The 24662-nt window shown below is 39.0% G+C and overlaps 1 protein-coding gene across 2 annotated transcripts; it reads right to left on the minus strand.

The window, feature by feature from the left end:
* Nucleotides 1-1388: 1388 nt before the first annotated feature.
* LOC137283613 (ionotropic receptor 25a-like) lies at nt 1389-16569 on the minus strand. Of its 2 annotated transcripts, XM_067815205.1 has the most exons (14): nt 16280-16569; nt 15244-15387; nt 14415-14657; nt 13221-13399; nt 11732-11893; nt 10876-11016; nt 9441-9542; nt 8981-9073; nt 8281-8472; nt 5983-6310; nt 4686-4823; nt 3709-4150; nt 2855-3068; nt 1389-1979 (listed from the first exon to the last, which is right to left on the minus strand). In XM_067815205.1, exons 1-14 carry the CDS (start codon nt 16353-16355, stop codon nt 1830-1832), a joined length of 2604 nt encoding a protein of 867 aa, XP_067671306.1. In that variant the 5' UTR covers nt 16356-16569; the 3' UTR covers nt 1389-1829. The 2 variants fall into 2 exon arrangements, with proteins under 2 accessions (XP_067671306.1, XP_067671307.1); XM_067815206.1 differs by lacking the exon at nt 8281-8472 and having other exon boundaries at nt 16280-16550.
* Between the last annotated feature and the right edge of the window lie 8093 nt (nt 16570-24662).

The raw sequence follows: 24662 nt of genomic DNA on the forward strand, positions 1-24662 counted from the left end.
AATGCCTGAGCTAATATACGGACCCGATATTTTCGCAGGAAATCCCATTACTTTCGTTTCCTGGAAAGTCCTAGTTTCGGTTTCTATATATGGCATAATGTATACGGGCATGAACTGCCACCAAGCGTGTTATGAAATACGAATAAACAAATTCACATTTTTTTTATAAAATCGACAATCGCATATCATTCTACATTGACAAATAATGAATAAAACAATGACACAAGTATTGAAGTGAACCTTGCGTGAGTTATAGCAGAGGCCATATACATGTACCGGTCTCTGGTTATAGATCGCCCATTGTAACAAAGCAATACCGAGGTTAACCGCACTGTCGCGTTTCCTGTAACTGCACGGCTGCTGCACTGACTATTGTCTGTTTCCTGTGAAAAAGGTGTTGGGGTGGAGGGGGTGTAAACAGTCACTGAAAATAGCTTTTTGTCAATATTCAAGTATGTCAGGTGGCGGAAAAATTGGCCATGTCAAGATGTTCCTTTGTTTAGGGATCATTGTCGTTGACTGGGGAATTTTGTAAATCCGCCAAACACTAAACAGTAGCCGCTGTCTGATTAGTTAATTCCGTTCCGCCGTCTCATGTTTGATTGGACGGTCATGGGTCGCTCATTCTTGACGCGACCTCCTACCAGTGCATGTTAGACTGGGTAGAGGAGTGTAAGGAATAATCCTGTGACTAGGTTTACTTAGACTGTCCACTCTTGGTCAGTTGTTTGACCAAGGTTACAACGTTGAAGGCCTCAGTAAAACTTTCACGAATTTTCACAGTAGACATGTGAGGGAGATTTCCAAATTTGATGCATCAGTCAAAAAAATCCCCAAACTGACCATTTGTGTAACCGTGCTGTAACACTCCAAGTGGAAATTTAAGAGAATTCACTGAAAAATATATGAATGACCAAGAAAAAGTTAGACGAAAGTATTCGCAGAGAAGTGAAATATATATCCAGTGTTAAACAGTGTCATCATTTTCATTTGTGTCTCTCATTCCTCTTATTTGGAATGCCCTATATAATTCTATCATATTGATATTTATAACGTTCATGAAATGTTTCCGATGCTTTGACTGAAACATTATCAACGCTTTGATTGTAACTATGATCAAAGATCAAACATGGAGAGTTGTGACACAACCTGTGATAAATATGTTCTGTATGTTCATTGGGTCATGCATCTGAGCGTATGCTCTGTACTAGATGCAATGTAATGTACCGTAACCACAGAGCTGCAATGAAGCAGGTGATGCAGTGTAACCAGTGTTTTGTAAATGATTACATTTCATTACATTTCATTACATTTCTTCCATGACTGGCTGTATAAGACTACTGCTGGACGCTGTTGTCCCATCACCCATTCAAACACATCAACAGTCATCACGACCCAAATCGTATTTTAATAGTCATTGTTACATACAGTGCACATTCTGTTGGTAAAATATATGTAATCCTTTGATTCTTGTATATCGCAAATATGTATAACTAAGTAAGTTTTATTTCACATCGTTTTCACTAATATATTCCAGCAACATCAGGGCGAAGGTCATTATAAACAGGCTTTACACATTGTTTCCATGTGGGAAATGAAACCATTGGCGAGACCATTACCCGGCTACCCTACCGTATACCATTATATTTAGAGATACAAAGAGTGCAGTGTGTTCAGAAAAGTCTTCTTTCTCGTTATGCTAATTCACAAAAGCAATAGAAAGAGATCTTTACATTGGAATATATTATAACGTTACAATAAATATACATGTCACCTTAACAAATGAAAAATGTATTACCATAGATTTAATGTCAAATGAAACAATTCTACTAATACATCCGGGCCATCTCTAGTGTGACGGCATCCGCTGTGTCATCACCAGTGTACATGTCCTTGGCAAGATAGCTGGTCCCAGGGTTGAAATCAACGGCAAGATTTGTTCGGCTGTTTGGCGATGTTACTTGAGTGTTGTGGTGCTTCTGTAATATATGCCGTGCCGATAACGGGTCTTGTTACAATCTTACACCTCACTATTTTGTATTACTATAGTAAGCAGAAGTACGCGGTTACCATATAATTGATTTTTAAAGTTTGGGTATGAGATCTGGCATTACCTGATTACATTATGGTAATCTTTCTATTAACTTAAAACAAGTACCACGCGGAGATTGTTATAGCGTCTCTATGGTAACAAATGGTAAATATTTTTAAGAGTTAAACAAATATGGGGTTTAGTAACGCGGTGATGACCCTTGGATACGCATGACAAAGTCCGGCGCACGTTATTGTTCTTTTAGTTTATCCATAAATACCTGTTGAATAGCCAGAGTAATATATAATCTATACTACAGATGTTGGAAATGACTGAGTCATCATTAGTTATATTGCCATACGTTGGCAAGTTTATTAAGTCTCGCAAAAATAATTTTCATAAATTTAGTTTTGGTCTCATTGCTGTCAATACCTATATACAAGGGGAATCATCTGAGGTATATACATATAATTCACATTCGATTTTCCAATGATAATTACGAAAACTGCAACTATTTAAACAACATATATGAGACATGCAAATCAGGTTAACATGAGATAGATTAAAACTGAGTCGTACGTACAAGGCTTATGTGTCATTCGATAACTAATCAACGGAAAGATGACAGAAACGCATGCAAACGTAGATGAAGATGATTTCCAAGATGTTTGCAAAATATCCAAATAAAATGACTGGTAATCAATTTATGAAAAAATATTCTTGCAACGGTTAGTTAATTAGAGCGTAAGTATGGAAATTTCACTAATGATGACTCACTTATGGCAAACTAATGTAGTTATTAATGCATGTGACGGATCTTACTTTCGGTATCCTTGTCACTGATGCCCACAGGCGCTCTAGTCCAAGGGAGAATACTCCAAGTCCAATTCCGACGCTGACGACAACGAAGATGCCACCGACGGTATGAAATGTGAGACCGCCACTTTCGTCCACCTGGGAACAAGTCACACTGCCTTTCTTCCACCATTTGGTCTTCATTGTTTCCAGGATTGTCTCAGACTGCAGTTGTAGTATTCTGGAATCACAAGACCTAGTGAAGTTGTTCCAGAGTGTCATAATTATATAAACGTGAAGATGAAATCAATAGTCTACAAGACATCTGTGTTTCTATATCTGAACCTTACAGTATCTTTTAGTAGAAATGTAAAATCATACTTACTCACTCACTTACTCACATTTTGGTCATCATTTGCAATACATTTACACATATTCAGACACATATGTTGCTTAATGTCTCTGTAAAGTATCAAGCTATCAAGGTTCACGTGTATAGGCTATGTCGCTAAACCTTTCCAGTATAGTTTTGTGCTAATACCTTTTCTCTGAAAAGAAAATATATTTTTATTTTTTATTATTTTTTTAGTCTTCATAATACTTTTTTGAATTGGTCGAATAGAATATATCGAACAGCAACTCGAGGAACCAGCGAACTATTATATACCTGCAGGGACTGTACTAGACATGTTTGTTTCTGGGTCTCTATGGCAGGTGTTGTAAGCTCTACATACAAAGTGATGGCAGAAATATTACTTTCCGTCACATTCATGTAAACCAGAAAATTCATATTCGTGCGCATACAGAAAAGAGCGTAGAGCTTCAATTAAAATAACCATGTGTCAAAGTAAACTAGTTCATACAAGGCTGAAGGTACTCACGTATATGAGATGACACGGGTCAATGGCGAGCCTTCAGGCAAAGCAAATGCGTACGTTCTACTGCTGAACTGCTTGCCAACAGCCAGCAAGTCACAATGCTTGGAGAGTTCATACTGTATCATAGGTGACTCGTGGATGAAGGCAAAATTACCCGCCAATACCTTGGCAATGCCTTCACTGGAACTATTTAGCAAACCGGTCTTCTGGATGGATCTCCAGATCGTCAGGTACTTGTCCCCAAGTGGATAGTCCCACACGGCATAGTTTGCTAGTAATGCGTCAGATGTGTCTAATATGTTCTTGGTATAAAAACTCATGCTTTTCCATTCTTGGTAAAAATCTGATTCTATTTTGGCCATCCTTTGAAAGTACTCGTGGATTACAGTTCCTTGAACTACAGAGTACTTGATTATGTTTTGCTTTGCGAGGTCATCAAGTGACTCTACAAAAGAAAGAATGAACACAATGCAGTAACAACATGTACCATGTTTCATAAAAGCAAAGGATACATGCATCACATAAGTAGAAGACCAAAAGTAATCTGGAGGATTCTTGGTAATTAAATTCGAAGTTTCCAGGCACTTTTGCTTTCATTACAAGAATTCATAGGCTCGCTCATTTGTCATAGGTTATTGAATCAAACTATCAAAGCAACAACAGTTGGTCACGAAAGGATGATGTGATTTTCTTAAGCACGCTCTAAGATGTTCATTACTCGCGCGAAGGTGTAATTAGATGTAACGTTCCAGGCGTATCATATGCTCCATTATGTACTGAAACAAACATGAACGTACAATTGCCCTACCTATTCCCAGATTTTCACACAAAGTGCAATGCAAGGCATAGGAAGGAACCCGGAAAAGATTAGGAACACTTGTGCCCCCTGATTCGTTTCCACCAATACTCTATGGATGCAATGTAACTTGCAACAAAGTGGAACCTGTGGCTAGACAACCACGTCAGCCAGGTGCACCTACCTATGGGTACGTTGAGCCTGGAAGTGGTGAGGAAGGCAGCCAGGTTAGCTGTGTATGTGGCCATCATGATGCTGCAGAAGAACCAGAATCCGCCCACCAACATACGGGTCGAGAATGTTCGGGGTGTGCATTCAGGACCTGCGATGAAGTTACAGATTAACCACGGTGTTTTGTGGAATTATTTCTTCCAAGATTATGTTGTTTTTCTGGTGTCTTTCTTACTGGTGAGATATATGATGTAATGAAAAACCTATAACAATGCGTAATGTCGGTACAGCTGATTTACCAGCTTTGAGAAAATGCAAAAGATATTGTCTCCGGATCTGTCTCCGCGTTGGTGTAATGATGATTGGTTTAGACAGCCACCAAATTCTAAGGAGGACATGATTGAGGGTTTTGGCCAAGTATCAGAGTCAATTTTCTAACGGGCCCTTTATTACGGATCAATTCATAAATGGCATTCCTTAAGCCAATATATAACCATAAGACAAACACTCTGAGACGGGTGTATTTGTGGACTTTGGATGATTATTGAACATCGTCCCTTCTTGACCAACATTGATGATAACAGACGAAGGTGGACAATGCCCACAGAGGGATAAAGCAAGGAGTGAGGAAAAAAAACTGATATGGAAGGTGGTTGCCACTCATGGTTTGAGTGGCCAGGGTTGGGCAATTTTGAACTGGACATCTTGATCATGACGTAAAGACCTTCGAAGACCTCGATCTTTGATCACAAATCGTACACATCGGTTTCAGCAAAGAAGAAACGAATACAACCACACTATAAGGCAAACAAACTCGTCAAATGTCTTCACTCTGAACACAAGCAGTCACTGTCGGTCAGGCCGGGGTAACATGATGCCACGTTTATGCAAAGTGGGACCAAAGGAACACTATCGGGATTGTATGCAAAACTGTCTGAACTGTTCATAAGACATAAGAAAATGGTGATATAAAGTATATGTTCAGTTATAACCACCACTACATTTAATATGTTAAGTTATAACCACCACTACATTTAATAAGTTCAGTTCATCGAACACAAAACAATCACATGTAATACATTACGTACCGAAAGTTCCAGAAGGACTTCTGCAGCTATAAGACTAAATGCTTTGCCTCTCTTCGTTTGTTAACTACCTGAAATAAATTGATTTCCTGCAGGCCATGGGGAATTTCAGACCCAACATGTAATCTGTAATATGGGCTGGCCTTAATTCGAAAACTGAGAGTGTGAAAGAGCTAGTCATACCACTGTCACCAGATCCAAGATCAGAGTGATATAGTGACATACCTGCCATGGGAAATGACGCCGTAACGAGCCACAGCCCCTCGGTCACCGTGAACTTCTTTTGATCCTTTCGCTGGACGTTGTTGTAGGGACTGAAGGGGCTGAACTTCTCGAAGACCCACACGAGAAGTCCAGTCAGTAGGAGGACTGATGCCCAGCATGCCCACACCTCCCCGGAAAACACGTTAGCAAATGCCAGCAGAGACTTTTCCGCGTTACTGTTCTTGATGAGGATCTGAATACCCCCGAACTCGTAGTATGGAGTTGTAAAATCGGCGACCTTGTCTCTCTCGGTTGTCATGGACAGGGACGCCACAGCTATGTCGGCGTACTGGGTGGAGAAATGTTACATTTTACTGTGAGTGAGTGAGTGAGTGAGTGAGTGAGCTTAGCTTTACTCTACATTCAACAATATTCCAACTATATGGAAGCGGTCTGTAAATAATCAAGTCTGAACCAGCCACTTCAGTGATCATCAGCATAAGTATCGATCTACGCAGTTTGGATACAATGACATATGTCAACCGAGTCAGTGAACCTGACATACATAAATAACTAAAGATCAATTCTAACCCGGATCTTCTAGGGTACATTTACAGACAACTGTATTGTTATACATGTAATATCGGAAGACACATTACACAAATCGCATGGTATAAATCAGAAGGATATAACAATACTTATTACACTTCTTACATATTGAAAATGGCGTCACATCTGTGTCAAGATACAGTATTGGAGAGTCGCTTTAACGTTTTTTTAGAGGCGCGTAGTATTAGAAATAATCTTATGTTAGCAAAGCGCACTGAATTCCACGTACATCTATTTTTAATCGTTTGAATAGCAGGGCTGGTTGTATAGATTCTACTTTGTTTTACTTTTGAATGTTTGCATTACTTTCTGATTTATTTTTTCATTTTTCGATAACTTAATCGGCGGGAGGAAGGGTTGTGGGTGAGTGCAGGAGGCAAATGTATCAATAAATCCCAATGGTCCCTTGGTGATCTACCTACGGTTGTTGCCTGTTTTTATATTGCATTGTTCTTTGGAATATAATTTTGAGGTAACATGCTAGTTTTACTTTAATCGATGTGATACACTAGTACACTGGTCCTCATTAACAGGCTACTGATGTATTAATTTATATTGTATTGTTCTATAATGCAAGAATTAATTGCTCTTGTCACGAGAACGTGGCTGAAATATTGCCGATGTGACGAAAACACTAACTCACACACGCACTATTTTTGTGTGGACTGAAACATTAATGTTAAAATAGCTCTAGCGTTCACATGCAAACAATGTAAGAAACCCACCCATGAGAAGATACGGGGTAGAATAGGTCCTTAACAACCAATGCTTGACGAAAACGGTGACTATACTTGTCGGAAGAGGTGACTAACGGGATCGGGTGATCAGACTCGCTGACTTAATTGACACATGACATCGTTTCCTAGTTGTTAACATTGATGCTCACGTTGTTAATCACTGCATTTTCTGGTCCAGACTCGATTATTGACACACCGCCCCTATAGCTGGAATACTGCTGAGTGCGGTGTAAAACTAAACTCACTCAGTGTAAGCAGCCATGACTTGGGCATTCAGTGAAGCGTCAGGTTGTTGACGTGAAGTCACTGAGAATGTGTCCCTTCAGCCTGCATGGGATTAGGGGACGTGTAATTTCCACTTCAATATTAATGTCTTTACGGTGGAGGATGTGCATAGTCGGCTGAGTGCAAGATTCACTGAAATTAAGACGTGTGAGTACTGATAGACACTAAGTTGTCATAATACGTGTATTCTCAACGGAAAACGTTTTGAACATGTTCTGTGGCCTGTCTTTGTTGTAAGAGCAAGGAAGAAATTACAATTCTGAAAAATAGTTTATGTCTTTACAACCATTGTGTAGTCATGCGGCTCGAGACAGCAAGATCGACCAAAATGTATTTCGTTGATAATGCGGGGATACCATGTTGGGATACCATGGTACCATGTCTTTGCCTTATGCATGGCCAGTAACAGAGGTCTATAATACTGGCGTCTTTTAAAAAAAGAACAAATTTCTTCCACAACTACTTGTTGCAAACCCTACCTACTTCCCGTAGTTGGAGACCCGGGGTAGAATAAGCCTTCAGTAACCCATGCTTGCCATAAAAGACGACTACCTATATCTAAGGTACTCACCTAATACATCTAGGTAAAATGATTGTAGATAAGGAAACATGTAACGTACTGCTTACATTGATGTCATGGCAGCATGTCAGTACATGTATATAATGAAATCTAATCACTAGGTTTTACCCCAGTTAGTATGTCACCCATCAATCCTGTCCACGTTCCATCCGGGTTCTGCCTTCCATACTGCCCATCCTTGGCTTCGTAAACAGTGAAGTCGAGGTCAAGACGCCTCGCAATCTCCTCAAACACGTCCATAGAGTATCCGGTGTACTTCGTTCCACTCTCCGTCTCCTCACGGATTACAAAAGGGGGTTCCTGGAATTGGATGCTGAGAAATGTGACTGTCCCAGAAAGTATGCCGATTTAATATTTACGCAACCTTCGAAGATCCCATAAGAACTGGTGTTCAGAACCCTCAGACAAAGACGACTGAAGTGATCGTGCATACAGGCTCGCTGACTTGGTTGACACAAGTCACCTTATCGCAGTTGCGTAGGTCGATGGTCATGCTGTTGATCACTGGCTTGATTATTTACAGACCGCCGTGATAATAATATTGAGTGCGGCGTTCAACAACAAGGAAACAAATTAGGAGATAGACATACGTCTTTGGAATATCAAGGATAAAAACGAAAGTATCAAAGCTCTAAATTTGTAAATTCTCTCTCTCTCTCTCTCTCTCTCTCTCTCTCTCTCTCTCTCTCTCTCTCTCTCTCTCTCTCTCTCTCTCTCTCTCTCTCTCTCTCTCTCTCTCTCTCTCTCTCTCTCTCTCTCTCTCTCTCTCTCTCTCTCTCGTATCGAGGAAAAATAATAGTATACTTACGTGTTTGGTTACAACTACCAAACTAGGTTTGCTGCCGCTGTGGATTGAAGAATTGCGTAGGTGCACATTGCTTTGTCTCGACCATGTCCCTATCTAGCACAAACAGAGTACAGAGAGATTTATGGGATTTACGTATTAAGACATAAGCAGTGGGCATCATGCATAGTGTTTCCTTCAAATCATATACCAGGTTTTCCAATATACACTACTCGTTTGTACATTGAAAGAGTACAATGTTATAAGCAGCACAGATGACAAACTATTAGATGCCACAGATATGGAAGAACATAGTTCAAGACTGAATCACAACTATGTTAAGATGGGAATCCTAAATATGGGGAAATTTGAAGAGTTCTCTTGCTTTTCTTCAACATTATGTTTTAACACAGCTTTCTAGGCATTCAGATTCGACAACACATCAATAGATTATTGTCATGAACCTAAGTATAACTGTACTTACTGTTGTTGGTTTTGCTGTTAAATAGTTTTGCTGTAACAGTTCCAGCACCATAGTCTCAGTCCGAGAAGGCGACAACGATATATTACCGGTGATTCCAGGATACTGAAATGTGCAAGGATCTGATTATCTGTAGCCAAGTATGGACAATCTTTAGCCAATCTGTAGCCAAGTATGGACACCAATACGCACTCACATTCACATAAAGGTTATTGTTTTATTTTTATTTTTTATTTCTTTTTATTCCTTTTTTATTATCCCACAGTCATATTGAAACGATACTTGCAACTTACATCATGGGATGGCTAAGATGACTAGCATGAGAGAGAGAGAGAGAGAGAGAGAGAGAGAGAGAGAGAGAGAGAGAGAGAGAGAGAGAGAGAGAGAGAGAGAGAGAGAGAGAGAGAGAGAGAGAGAGAGAGAGAGAGAGAGAGAGAGAGAGATGGAACGTATCCCGTTTCAGGAATAAAGCTTGTACTAGCACAATGAATGACATTATGCCCCGATACATACATAGCATCGCGAGGGACCGTGAATCACATGAGCAAAATTTAACTTCAGCATATCGGTGTTCTGATATCGTTTGATAGTGCTTGCATAACCAAGTTCCTTTCTCTATGTACCAACATGAGCAAGCAATAAAGGGAACCAGGGTATGATTTACCTGCTTCACAATTAGTTAACTACACTCGAAATGAATTCATAGTTCCTTATGTAAGAAGTACAGACTTTGTACTTTGCCATAAACATACAGTTCGTTAAATCCATTAGTTCGTTGACAGAGTGGTCGTCACAAACGCAGCTGACTGAATATTCAATAACAAAGAAATATAACTATTTCTAGAAAACAAGCCGGATAAATTCCACTTCCGCCCACGTCGAGCAGCTCAAGAGTCAATTGTTGTCTAAAAATTTCACACAGTTTGAAAGTATAATCAAATATGCTTTTCTCCGACAAATACAAAGAGCGTCATCTGAATTGTGCCTCATTTAAATATCTAAGACCTCAAAAAAGCCTTCAAATGGTTTAAAGCAAACACGAGGGGGGTGTTTCGACATTTATAAGCATTAGTGACAAAAATATATGCGCGATGCAATTCCCAAATGACATATACCATAGTCCCCTGTTTTATTCAGATGAACAATTAACTTTCCTTTGCACGTGTTTCTGATGCTACCTATTGGACAGGATATGCTCACTGTGTCGTCAACGCATGATGTCTGCACTATTTCATTGTAATTCATAAACAGATGCTACCTATTGGACAGGATACGCTCACTGTGTCGTCAACACATGATGTCTGCACTGTTTCACTGTAATTCATAAACAAATGCTTATAATGTGATATAGCCCGAATCTGGCTAGAACTCTGTACCGTCACAGAGACGGTTTGTCGCTTTGTTTGTATGTATGTGCATGAAATGCATGCATACTTACCGTGTCAGGGTGTATCTCAGAAAGGTTGCCGTTTGTTGACATACAAGTCTCTCTGCACTGATTGTTACAGTGAGCGTCAGTCTGACTGTTTAAAATAGCCATGGCTGTCGCCAAACCATCAATGAGGAATCCTGTATCTACCTGCAATCAACATAATTCATAATGACCAATGTCTGTACAAGTGATTAAACGAAACATCAAAGCCTTCCCTTTCTTCAAGCTACCGAGAAGGTTTTGGTTGTTTGGAAATTTGGTTATTTGGTTCATATTGATGGCAAACATCATGAAAGCACAATACACCTCAATATCGGTTGGTGAAGGGTACAGTGCTCTAACGTCGCTTTCACATACAGACAAGGACGTACAGCGTATTTATTGTTGCTTGTATCAATCTGGGTCCACGTGCTTAGTAATACTATACTATTGATATCCCATTCAGACAACGAGGAAAAATATAATTATGGATATACAAATTAATTTATATTATTATCAGTATGAAGGACGTTTCGGTGTGGCTACTAACACCACATGAAGCAAGTGCAAGCTGCTTCTCAGACCAACTTCTAAATGCCACTCAAAGGAGTCACCCACTCAGACACATGGTTACGAACTAGAGAGAACTCTCACGATCTCTTGTCGAGCGCCTGGAAGGATAGCAACAGCACTGTATTTTAAACTGGTTGGTACCACGTGACCAGTCTATCGAACTACCGATCTTCCGGTCTCCGGGCAAACACTGAACTCGTTATCACATAGATTTGGTAACATATTTGACTACCTTGTTACAAAATGTTAAGACTGAGGGAAATTAAACAGGTCAATGTTTATGACATAATTTCACTGTATATACACTTACACTGCCATTGTTGTCAGCACCTGGAACGTTGTTCCACGCCACACGGTGTCTAAACATGACCAAGTGTTTGAAGGGGCAGGTGGACATGTTGAAATGTAGAGTCTCCGAGTCAGTAAGAACTACGACCCAGTGAAAGGTATCGGGGACACCAGCTTTACAAGCCTGTAAACATTTGAAATAGCAATGCTATGTGAATATGATCAAATGTACATAGGTCACCTGTCGGGAATATATGTTGTATACCAACTGGCTGATCCACCAGCCTCAGGAACACTGACGAAGATGGCGTAGAATTTATGTTTCATTCCGATGAACATTAATCTTTGTGAGGTCCCCAACTATGAACAACAGATGGTATCAGCTGCCCTAGTGTATGCTGGTTCAATGTCTTTACATTTTGTTGATGTCACCTTTCTCGACAAGGCTATACACTTAACTGTTTTTCGACTCAGTGAAGATTGAACATATATTACTAACATCTGCATTATTTAAACCTAAAACTGCCTCCAATACACGACATGTCCCCCCAAATAAGGAAGTGCGTGTCTTTCGTTTATTGGAGGCCAAGCTTTGTATATTGGCGACTTTATTGCGTGTATTGACTCCCCGCTTTCAAATACTGACCCGGTCCTAACGCAGAATCAGAACTGTAATACCCCCATCACTGAAATACAGAAACGAGTACAGAATGTTTTCATCAATTTCTCACATGTCAGATGTCAGCACCGTCTCGTTGTACAGGCTTAGCACTGGAATTCAACAGTATAACGGGGAACACAATGCATGGGCTGTACACTTTCTGCCTTTGCGGGGAATCGAACCCGCGTCCCAGGCACTATAACCACTAAGTTACCTCATTTATTAATTATGAATTATTAATTACACCCATGGGCGGCGAGGGAGCCTAATAGTCATAGTGCCTGCGGCGCGGGTTCGATTCCCCGGTCACCATCACAGCCCACTGACCTAGAGTCAAGTTGTAGAAACGTTGCATACAAGCTGCACTATAGCCGTCGTTATATGTTTCTTAAAAAAAATATTTTCTTAAAACGACATGAATTTCTCATTTTTTCTAAAAGCGAAATCGGTGGTTAGGTTGACCACTTACGCGCAAAAAGTTTGGCATCGAAATAACAATCTCATGAATTATGTTGCCCTTGTATTGGCCTCCCCTGTTGGTTCCTTACCCGTGAAGATCCGGGTTAGAATATTGGCCTTCAGTAACCCACGCTTGTCGTAAGAGGCGACTGACGGGATCGTAGGTTTAAGCACAATAAACCCCGACGACTCGCCAATATTCGCGCAGCTGGGTGGGTCCTAACGGTCTCTTACTCACTCAGCCGCGCGAATATTGGTGAGTCTTTGGAGTTTATTCCTTTCAGAAAGATAGAGGGCTGGTGTGTTTAAAGAGGAACAGGGATGAGCCAAAAGTTACAAACGGTCTCTTAAACTCTTTGATGTGCATGACTACATTTAGTACAAATCCTACCGCTCCCATCAGGATTTTGAGGGATGACACTGTTCCCACTGCCACAATATACCGCAATGTTTTCCCCCGTGTCAGGTGGTTTAGCCATGACTCCAAGCTGCTGTCCGATGTCATCATCATCTTCCGAATCAGGACGTTTGGTACTTCACGATACAGAACATCCGGGACACTGTCATTACCTGAACACAAGAGTATCAACCGGTGAGGGAATATCTTAAGTGCCTTACTAAATTCATTGCTGGATGTCATTGTAGGAAACGGTCGTTTTCTGATATTTGAAACTACAATTATCTAAAAGGCTTATTTACTGAACCGCTGTTTTATGCAAATGCCAAGCAACGAAACGTTTCAACTGTTATATGAAAAACTCATTAAACTCTTGTATGACCCAGATTGTTTATATATCACGCGATGTAAATTGTAGAACAAACTATTGCATATATATATATATGTGTGTGTGTGTGTGTGTGTGTGTGTGTGTGTAAATTTGCAGTCAAGTGTTCAAATGAAATTGACTGAGTGCCTGTATAGCCTTTCAGTGTGAAGTGAAATTCATTCAAGAAGACTTAATGGTGAATGACTCTTTGCGAAAGTCATAAATGATGGTTTGATGATGCACCTCAAGTTTTCATTTGACGAAATACAGTTTTTTAAGAAAGTTATTTTTGTTGGGGCTTTGTTTATTCTAAAGCATATCCATTCAGAACTATTCCGGTTCATAATGCGTTTAAAGATTTCGTTAACCATCAGTTCAACACATACATGTGCATTTGATATATTTGCCAGTAACCGTTATCGGATTTTTTACTTAAGGAGTATATATACTGACGGAGCAATTGGTATTTTCAATTTACTATAACGTTTTGTTCACTTGTTTGTTACACACAGAAGTATTCTATCTATACAGTGAACATCGATCTACACCACTGGGATACCATGACACATGTCAACCAAGCCAGGCTGCCTGACCACCCAATCCCGCCTCTTATCGCCTCTTATGACAAGCATAGGTTGCTGAAGATCAATTCTAACCCGGATCTTCAACACTTATACTATTGGCAACAAACTGTGCATACAAAAGTGTAAAATCTAAATTTATTAATTCACTGTATTTGGTTGACTTTTTGTTCAAAGCGAAATTCATCGGTAGTTTTCACTGACGACGCACTATAGGATAACGACAGACTTACTCACCAAAGACGTCATCATACAGGAAGGCGGTCTTGGCTATAGCTGATATTCCTAGGTTAGTGAAATCTAATGCAGCCTCGCTGTAAAATGTAAGATCTGGACGTATGTCTATTACTTCATGCCCACTACACTTTCTGTTGGACACCCGTATGTAATGTCTGAACACGGTGGCAGCAACGTTAGCAAACGTGCACGAGGAAGTCGTGTCAACTATAACGACAACGTCACTCTTGAATTTTCCACAGACTGAAATGAAGTTGTCATAATAAATATGTTGTTTATAGCAACGTTTTAAAAACTTATCAATAGAGTGGAGGTTGCAAAAACACAAGAAGTCCGTCATTCAACTGTCATTCTCGGATCATGACCCGTTAACAGTTCAATCTGTCACAATGCAATATTAATATGCACCCAAGCATTGTCTAAACTATTAGCTTTTCAGCATGCTGTTCAGGAACACCTGTTATCTTGGCACTTGAATTATAAACCGAAAAATACTTCTTCGAAAATCATTTTGCACTAACACTTTGAATAGTAGCGACAAAACCTGTTTTACATATAAAAGGAACCTCAGCTGAAGGCATTCGTGACTACACAATGGGTATGTATTTGTTTCAGCAGTGTTAATGCTGTACGATGGTGTATGTGAACGATAGAGTCTGCACATTTACTTTCAATGGCTTATTAACATTTCAGATTCAATGACTGCAAATGTGCAGTAGTTTTAATGATTGCCTTTTTCCCTTGTGTTATTTGCTCAAACGTTTAACAGAATGGACGTTTGACAATTGCAAAACTGGGATACACTAGTTAGTAAATTACAGTTACTCACGCGAGGAGATATGGAAGGCAGTGTTTTTACTGTTCATCCGATATGTCAGAATCTCTGATGAAGACATATTGTACGCAGCTGATAACAAGGATGACCAGTCACGTGAGAAGAAGTCGGCATGCAAATCCCTGTCGACGAGGACCACTGTGAAGGAAAGAAAATTGATGACGCATAAAAAAACTGTGAAAGAAATCGAATGGATGACAAAGGCGTATCTCTTGTTTAAGCTTTGATGCAGCAATGATGGGTAAGAATATCGGTGTTGAGCTGATCATTAGTTGAAAACTATACCAGTTATGGAAAGTTGAACGAATACGCCTGAAAGTTGTGTTCGTCGCTATTCCCTGTGATAACAAGTTAACACGATAGAGGAACATCCCATACTTACAAACTGATGAAACATATATGGATATTATCTTATAAAACTAGTAAAAAACCCAAATTCTAACGGTAAATTGAATATAATTATCTGTTTTAAGAAATGATGTGTCATATCACTTCAGTCCCCTGTTGTTGTTGTTGTTCATTCAACAACATTGACAGTATAAAAGAGTTTTTCTAAGTGCAAAGTCCTTTTCCGCCATCAATAAATATGTTTAAATCATTAAACTCACAATAATATGTTTAACGACAAATCAAATATGCGTCTATATTGTGTGAAACCATATATCACTTCAGTGCCCTTTGATTATTCAACCAATAACTATAGATCCTTCATAAAAAACTGTATTGCATTTCAGTTGTTCACTGGTTAGATGGCAACTTCATGAATTCAAAATGCATGACGTATATGTTTACTGTGCAATCACCATGTATTATTGATAAAATATGATCAGATCAGTTATAACGGTTCTTTTATTGTCATAAGTATATAGCTACCACTCTTATTGACGTAAACGTGATGTCTACCAGGATGTACATTTCCCAACGGGACATATAGACAAATATACGAACTAATTATAGAATGAAGGTATACGATATCGAAGACACATTGCATAAGAAATCGACATGCAACACAACAAGAATCATATCATACCTATTTTCGTCGACAATATACTGCCTCCAGAATGCACAAGTCCCAGGAGTACGGTAGCAAGTAGTGCAGGGAACATTCGGCTCAGGTTCGTCTTGCAGGGTGTTTTTATTCCAAATGTGAAACTTTTTTCTTTCCCAAAATAAATCCGACATTTTCCTCCAAGCACCCGTGACCATTAGGGTGAGAAGGGAGCACTTGCATTCAGTTTACCTGGATTTCTCCTCCACAGGTACATACCACTCATCAGCAGGCCTCAGGGGACGATGCTAGTAGCTGGACACAGATCGAATAGGAAACGGGTAATCCTTTCACTGGGATAGTTCGTGACCACATGTCATTAAACAGGCCTTTGTGGCAAGTTGGCAGCAAAATCACCTCCATAGGGAAAATAGAACAACATCAATTTCTTTTTGTTGGTGATAATGTTGATGATGACGTTGATGGTGCCAAATTGATGCTGCTTATCGATTACATTAGGGATCGTATGCTTCCACGCTCATCTTGCTTTCTGTCGCTTGTTTTTGTCCCGAATAGTTCATTATATAGCAGGGCATATTCCAACAATTGCAAAATAACATTTTCTTACACCTACAACTTGTAAGGCTTCCAAAATCTCGATCTCCCATGTTTTTTTAAACAAATAAAATATGAGCATAACATATAATGGTTCCTGTTTGACCTGGATCCCCAAAGTATTTAAAAGGGAGAAAACAATTTTAAACTTATTTATTTTATGTTCTGTGCTGTCAACATTTCACACAGCACGTTTACATTTTCTACTGCATTCAATCTGATGTTTCCGAAATTCCACATTGACCCGTTTTTCAATCCAATTGCGCTGGGAAATCCGTCCTATTGATCGTCTCGACCGTGAATGGTTGTACGAGGCTCGGTTCTCATACTCGTCAACAGTGAGAACGCGAAAACTGTCCATCTGTTCGATTGTTACATATGACAAGTTTTTGAATGGGGCATCACAACCATGTTGGTACATTTTCACACAATCTATCCAAATACAGGTTAAATAGCCTCAAAAAAGTTACTTAAATTAAAGAAAAAAACTATGCACTTTATTGGAAACGAATCACACTCTATATTTCCTATCCTTTGTTAGGTTATAAAATCGGGACACTTTAAAGTTTTTTATAATGCTTGTTTACTAGCACTGTTAAACATTTCATTATTTCAGCAACTGCCAATGAGTAGTTTATCGTAATGATGCAAAGCTAACATAGTCCCTATGAGTTGAAGGCACATTTCAACAGATGTCTTAATTATGTATATTGTTCTGCAAAAAAAAACTAAAATGTGTTTCAAACAAACAATTCTTTATCACGTCGTGAAAACGGTATTACGTATAGCAATAGTATTTTAGAGGATAAAATTAATCTGAATATAAAAGCGTTTGAGTATAACCAGTCTCGAATATACGCCGAAACTCCTTCCTCTACGTGTAAAGTAAAATAATACGAATACCGCTGAAATTGTGTACATCACAGTGACCTCCCAACATGTTGCGATACACGGTAAACCAGACTTGAGCAGCGCCAGAATGGTGCAGTCACCTATCGATCATAAAAAAGTAAATATATGAAACACATGAATATATTTGTGAGAGTAACATAGGAAAAAATATTATTAATGTCATATGAGGCGATGTTATCTTTCAGATGATCACTGCGCAGAGGGATGTGACATCAACCAGTTAAATAATTAGTGATCATATTAATGCCTGTGTTGGGAAGTGTCTTTACTGTTATTTTTGCCATTTTGGTGTTTTTGTAAAGCTTTAAGTCAATCCGTTATTTAATTCTGGTATCGGCACCGTTTTCTCAACAAAGAAGACCCGTGAAGGTCCCAGGGTAGAACAGGCCTTCAGCAACCCATGCTTGCCATAAAAGGTGACTATGCTTTTCGTAAGAGGCGACTAAAGGGATCTGGTGGTCTCGGTGACTTGGTTGGCACATGTCATCGGTTCCCAATTGCGCAGATCGATACTCATGTTTGTGATCACTGGATTGTCTGGTCCAGACTCGACTATTTACAGACCGCCGCCATATAGCCGGAATATTGCTGAGTGTGGCGTAAAACTAAACTCACTCACTCACCCACCAAGAAGACTCTCTATATTAATCCCTATTAATATATATATCCACGTATTGTCTTTTCACCCGGATATGACATAACAACAAGGTGATTATGGCAAAGCGAAATAAATTTCAAAGAAACATTGAATGCTGCATAAAACAACAGGCCAAAATATATTATAAAGTGAGTGATTTTAGTTTTACGCTGCACTCAGCAATATTCCAGCTATGTGGCGGTGGTATATATATATAATCGAGCCTGGACCAGACAATCAAGTGATCAACAGCATGAACATCGATCTGCGCAATTGGGAACCGATGACACGTGTCAATCAAGTCAACAAGCATGACCACCCGATCCCGTTAGTCTCCCCTTCCGACAAGCTGAAGTTGGGTTGTTGAAGGCCTATTCCATCCCGGACCTTCACGGGTCTATGTTATATAGAATAAAAGATGAGAGTATCAATTGATCTGCAGAAAGTATGCAAGTATGAAACATAAAAATGTACCCATCAGCATCCATTTGAAGTGCTATCTGATTTGACAGTATGGTGTTCTTCCGGAAGGGCGCAATATGAGTAAGCTCAAAGCACCTGAGGAAAAACAAAACCATAATTATCATCCCATCTTGCATTGAGTCAACTCATGTGGGCGTTACTGACTGAAAGTAAGCCCTTAATACTCTCAGTGATATACGTGTACAAAGGCATTTTAAGAAACATCGCACCACATGGTATCCAAAATAAGACTGTCAGTTGAAACCATAGAATGTCCAAGGGAAAATATAAAAATGAGAGCGTCTACAATGGTCATCGTTATGTCTAAACCATCAAGATGTGTTTGCGCTCATTGATTGAAAGAGTAATAATCGTTGCAATATATTTACTCACAACCTAATAATTGACATGAATGCAGTGTCCACTTACTTAACGTTCATTGATTTGAAGGGAAGGTCTGTATAATCAGTTCGGAAACATTCGGTTAAAACACTCGGGATATAGTCCTAGGATTGCCGAAGTGGTTTGTCCATTTGCTTTGGGGGTTTAATCTACCATTGAAAACACTTACAAATCTGATTAGAAAGACGAGAACAGATTTCAAACTTCCAAAGTTTGTATTACTGCGGAGAATGTTTTAAATTAGACACACCTACATGTATGAGTTTTGAAACATACGGGTGGTTCTAAAATCTATATGTAGTTTGGGAACGTTGCAATAAGCATTAATTAAGCATATTCTGAATCCAAGAGCATTGTGATCGTGCTGGAGATCATTCATAGCTTACTGAAATGAACATGTAAAGCAGGTGAATATTCATGTGTTGTGTAGACCCCAGCTTATTGATGTATATACACTACATGTGCACTGTAGTTTTATATAAACGTTAACAAAAATAGAAACTAAATAATTTTATTGACATGTCAAAACAGAGGTAGATTTTCAGATGGCATGTTATTGGCATGTGCTATGCAGGATTGCCTTGTCGCAAGATCGGTTGTAACATCAACCGTTCAGTTATCAGTTGATTTGGGAGGAAACACATAGTCGCCGGTGGCATGAAGTATTTTTAAAAACCTGAAAGACCCTGAACTGAGTCTTTATTGGGTGCAGTTTAATATAACCCTTGCAACTGTACAGGTAATGGGCGTATTTTTTTATTGCTGAAAGACGCTTTCTTTCATCATATTATATTAACTTTCTCGCATTGTAACATGAGTGAGTTTTACGCCACACGCAGCAATATTCCAGGTCTGTGGCAGCCTACTGTAGATAGTCGAGTATGGACAAGGCAATCCAGTCATCAACATCATGAGCAACTGGGATACGATGACATGTGTCAACCAAGTCAGGAAGCCTGACCATCCGTCCCTGTTACGACAGGCATGAGTTACTGAGAACCAATTCTATCCGGATCTTCAAGGGTACTCGAGGTAACGAGGGACATCACCAGGAGATGTTCCCTGGAAATGAGCCCAGTTTGGTGGCTCTGTGACGAAAGTGGATCCAAATCTCATTACTGTACCACAAAGACTAAATGAATACCTCCGTCGTGCCACTGTTTGATAACCATTCCTTCGCCAGTCGTCCAATATTCATAAATGACAACGTTCGACGTTAGCGTTCTCGAACCGTCATCGTCCATTTGCAACACAACGCCATCGAAATATCACCATAGCTCGCACCATGCCCAGATATGAACCCCATCTGACAAGCTGAGAATGGATATTGTCCTTTTCAAAATGGGCAGAAACTGTATTGAGGAAAACCTGGATGTGTTTGACCATTCTTGTTTGTTGTTAATGATACCTGTGATTAATATGGCAATGTTCTGAAAGATTGTAAACAGGGTTGTTAAGTTATTGATGATGATACCAATATTCGATATTGAGAAAAATCGTTGAAAAATTGTTATTTAAAATATACGATTTGTTCCCTACAAGACGTATTTATTCCCATGTAATGGTACGAATCCTAAATCGTTCACTAGACTGGCGTGTTCGGACGAATAGCGTGACGTGGGATAGAAGGTATGAAAAATTGTAAATGTGACGGGAAATACATCATGTTTCAATACAGTCTCTCAGCCTATTTTAATAGCATAAAATGGTTTGCCCCTTTCGGTTTCAGCACGGACAAAATCGTACACTTTAATCATCAACTGTTTCACGTCAGCATTCACCAGCCATGTGTATCCCGTACAGGACGAGATAGTGGCTGTTCCGTTTCTGTGGTTTCACCCCACCACGACAGATAACAACTGTTGCGTTTTCAATGATGATAGTTTCTTAAACAACTTTTTTGGTGTGTGGTCGGAAAATATTCAAACATCAGTAAAACTGTTGGGTAATAGTAAATGATAAACATGTGTACTATTTATATTTATGTGGCAATTTTGTACAATGATAAAATTTGCAATTCATTGGCCCGATTCTGACTCAAACGGACTGTAAGTAATTTGATTTTATATTTCTATAGATTCAAATCACATTTTATTCCTTTGTGACAACAGTTTCAGCCTGCTTGATGTGTGTCTGCACCGACAAAGGTTAAACTGTTATAGAAGTACCAAAATTCCATTCTCATTAAATCTCCATGTGTCATTAAGTACGGAACCGTATACTAAGAATGCAAATATCCTTACAATACAATGACCACAGGTAAAGGAAATGCATATTTTGAGTAACAAACAACTTAAAAGGTTCAAGGTTAGCACGGCTGGGATGAAACAATAGGCCGAGTTAAAAGCGCTGATTGATGTATTCATCACTAATTACCACACATCCAATCATGCAAGCCTACTGTAAGTACTTGAGTGGATATTATTCCTCTCTATCATAAAGCAATATGCATTGATCTGACAAGCCAGGTATCGTGAAATCTGCACTCATTGCTCTGCGTTTCATTTGGAACTTACTTAGTTATGCTGCATTACTCTGATGACCGGAACTGGAGTCTACTCAAGGACTCCCTCTCATAGAGCCCTTTGTTGTTTGTAAATGATTCAGGAGTTCAAATGCGTGCTACTGATTTGTAGACAATTAAGGTACGCCGTAAGTAGCCTTTTTGTCTCTGCATCCTCATTCTGATTCACATAATAAACCCTAGCGTTTCATGGAATTACTGTTCCTGCACATTGCACGACACTGCAACTCTAACTAGGCTGAACATTCAAGCTGTGTACATCTTGTTTTGTATTGCCTTTTCTTGTTTTTTCAACGCCTCACTCAGCAATATTCAAATTTTTTGATAGCTGTCGTAGGTAATAGAATCTGGACGAGACAATCGGTGATCAACAGCATGAGCACCAATCTACACAACTGGGATGACATGTCAACCACGTCAGCGAATTTGACCACATCCTATGGGTTGTTGAAGATCAGTCCTAACCCGGATCTTCACTGGTTGTGCATTTTTGTGAGCGTACTGCTCAGATTGTCCCACGCACGGCACATACAGCTAAGAACGCCTTTAACACATTAACTTCACATTTCTTCACAAACCTTTTCACACATATATGTCAGTGGTTATGAAGCATTGAATAATACCTGTAACAATATTCCAGTTTTACCAAGGCATTCATCTAAATATGACAGGTAAGTCGGGAATAATTCCGGTCTGAGACGTTTTGGGTGAAATCCACAAGAATGGTAATGATGCTGAAAAATCTGAAAGCTTAAAATGAGGATTCGAACCCACCACCATAGTTTTAAGGCGTGACATGGGACACTACTGTATTTATTGTTTGCCTAAGCCAAGGTTTTAAAATGTGCATGACTTAACATTGAACTAATGTTGATGCACGGATAATCTCAAAGAGCAACCGAACATATTATCGTCCATGATCTGTACATGTAATCAATAGCATCAATGTTTTAAATCGACGTTACGTTTGAAAGGCAAATTGTTCAACATGGACTAGCTGGCGGTATACAGGGCAGTCATGTTTGAAAAACATTCAGTAATACAACTCTTTCTTAGACTACATGCGAACGGGCCCACGCCGTTTTCATTTTCAACCACGCGTTTCATTATCATGCTCTAACTCTGTAAATATATGTGATTACATTCCTGACAGAATATACCTGTGTAAATGTTGACAGTCATGACATTGGTTTCTCCGTGCGGCTAAACAACATTCTCAAAAGTGAGATGTCTTGTTATTAAGAATTTAAAATCGATATTTCTAGTTTGGGTCTCGTGTTATTTGAGACTTTATTCATTATACATTGTTGATTTATTTCGGGTCTAGTGGTTAGCACATATTTTTTTCATTTCCAGCTGCGTTGAGTTGACTGTGTATAATGAGTTGATCAATTGGATAAAATGCTTAACAAACACTTTCCTCAAACGCGTTGCCTTTTATGGTATTTATTTTAGGAAGAGCATAGATTGTTTGAGTTATCAAATCTTTTTATATTATTATTTTTTTTAACCAAACGCGATTTAATATATATTAAGGTTGGTTGAATTTACTGTGATTGCAACTTAATTATTAAACAGATATCTGTTGCATGACAGACAGACAGACAGACAGACAGACAGACAGGCGTATTTATTCAGTAATATGGGCCTAACGGCCTATAATACAATTGACAGATACAATATTTTACAATGCCACGTGTTATTTTTAAGAATAGCGCTTAAACAGGTGTTTCAAAAATAGAGCAACTGATTTAATAACGTGTGGATCTTTAAACTGTAGTACATTTATCGTGCTTTGTTCACAATGAGACATGGCATTCACCTGCGGCAAGTACTTGCATGACACTCTCTGTATCTGCAATAAACAAACCACACACTGCAACTGATGCATGCTCGCCTTGAACGTAAGCCCTTATGATATTTTAAGTCCACGGTCATTCATTATAACATGCTTGTCACGACTGCTTGTTAGGACAGTATTGTGAAAATTGTCAATAAAGGAAATGGTAATAAACTTTGGTCGATGCATTTCCTCGATTGTTGTTTAACAGCTTCATCTAACAAAAAATAAAACATATTTGAATCCAAAATTAAATTAGATATTTCTCAGTGAGAAATCATGGCCACATCAAATGGTTGTCTCAGTTGTATGACATATAGCAATTTGTATTTGTTTATACTAAGCAATTTTACACTGGGGTAAATCTTAATATTCTGTTGTCTAACAATGAAATTGTTCAGGATAACATTGATTACTCATTGTTTTCGCAATCACTTACTTTGCGTTCAGCATGCTTAGCCCGATATTTTGTTTATTGATGTTTGTAACGGCCACTAGACTCTATAATAACAGTGCTGTTGTTGCAATAGCAACAGCATTCCGATTCCTGGCAATGTCTTTAGAGGTCGGTATTTCTCCCATTAACGTTCGGGAATCGTCACCTTGATTTCCCGTGTCTTTGTTGATAACACAATAGCTGCTTTTTCCAGTGTCTCCAATATAGTGTCAGTAACAATATACGCTCCAGGTATTGAATTGTGGGTGGCAATCAACATGCTTCTGGATACAGTACAAAGGTTTGAAGTAAAACAACCAATAAAAACAAATTGCACAAATGGGTTAGCACGAATTATCAGTATGCTTGCATGATTTTCAGACACAACTATAAAGCGGCCTTTCTTTTATTATTCACTTTGATATTCTGTTGGTATCTCACTTTGTGAATTCGACGTCGCTTCATTGTCACGAATGTCAGTAATACATCTGCCATAACTTTTGTGAGTGAGTTTGAATTTCTCCTAATTTCAGCGATGAAATGTTTGGGATTTGGTCCGTTGTATTATTATATATCCTAGAAATTTAATTACGTGAT

Source organism: Haliotis asinina, chromosome 5 (assembly GCF_037392515.1).
Source record: "Haliotis asinina isolate JCU_RB_2024 chromosome 5, JCU_Hal_asi_v2, whole genome shotgun sequence".
Classification (NCBI taxonomy): Eukaryota; Metazoa; Mollusca; class Gastropoda; order Lepetellida; family Haliotidae; genus Haliotis; species Haliotis asinina.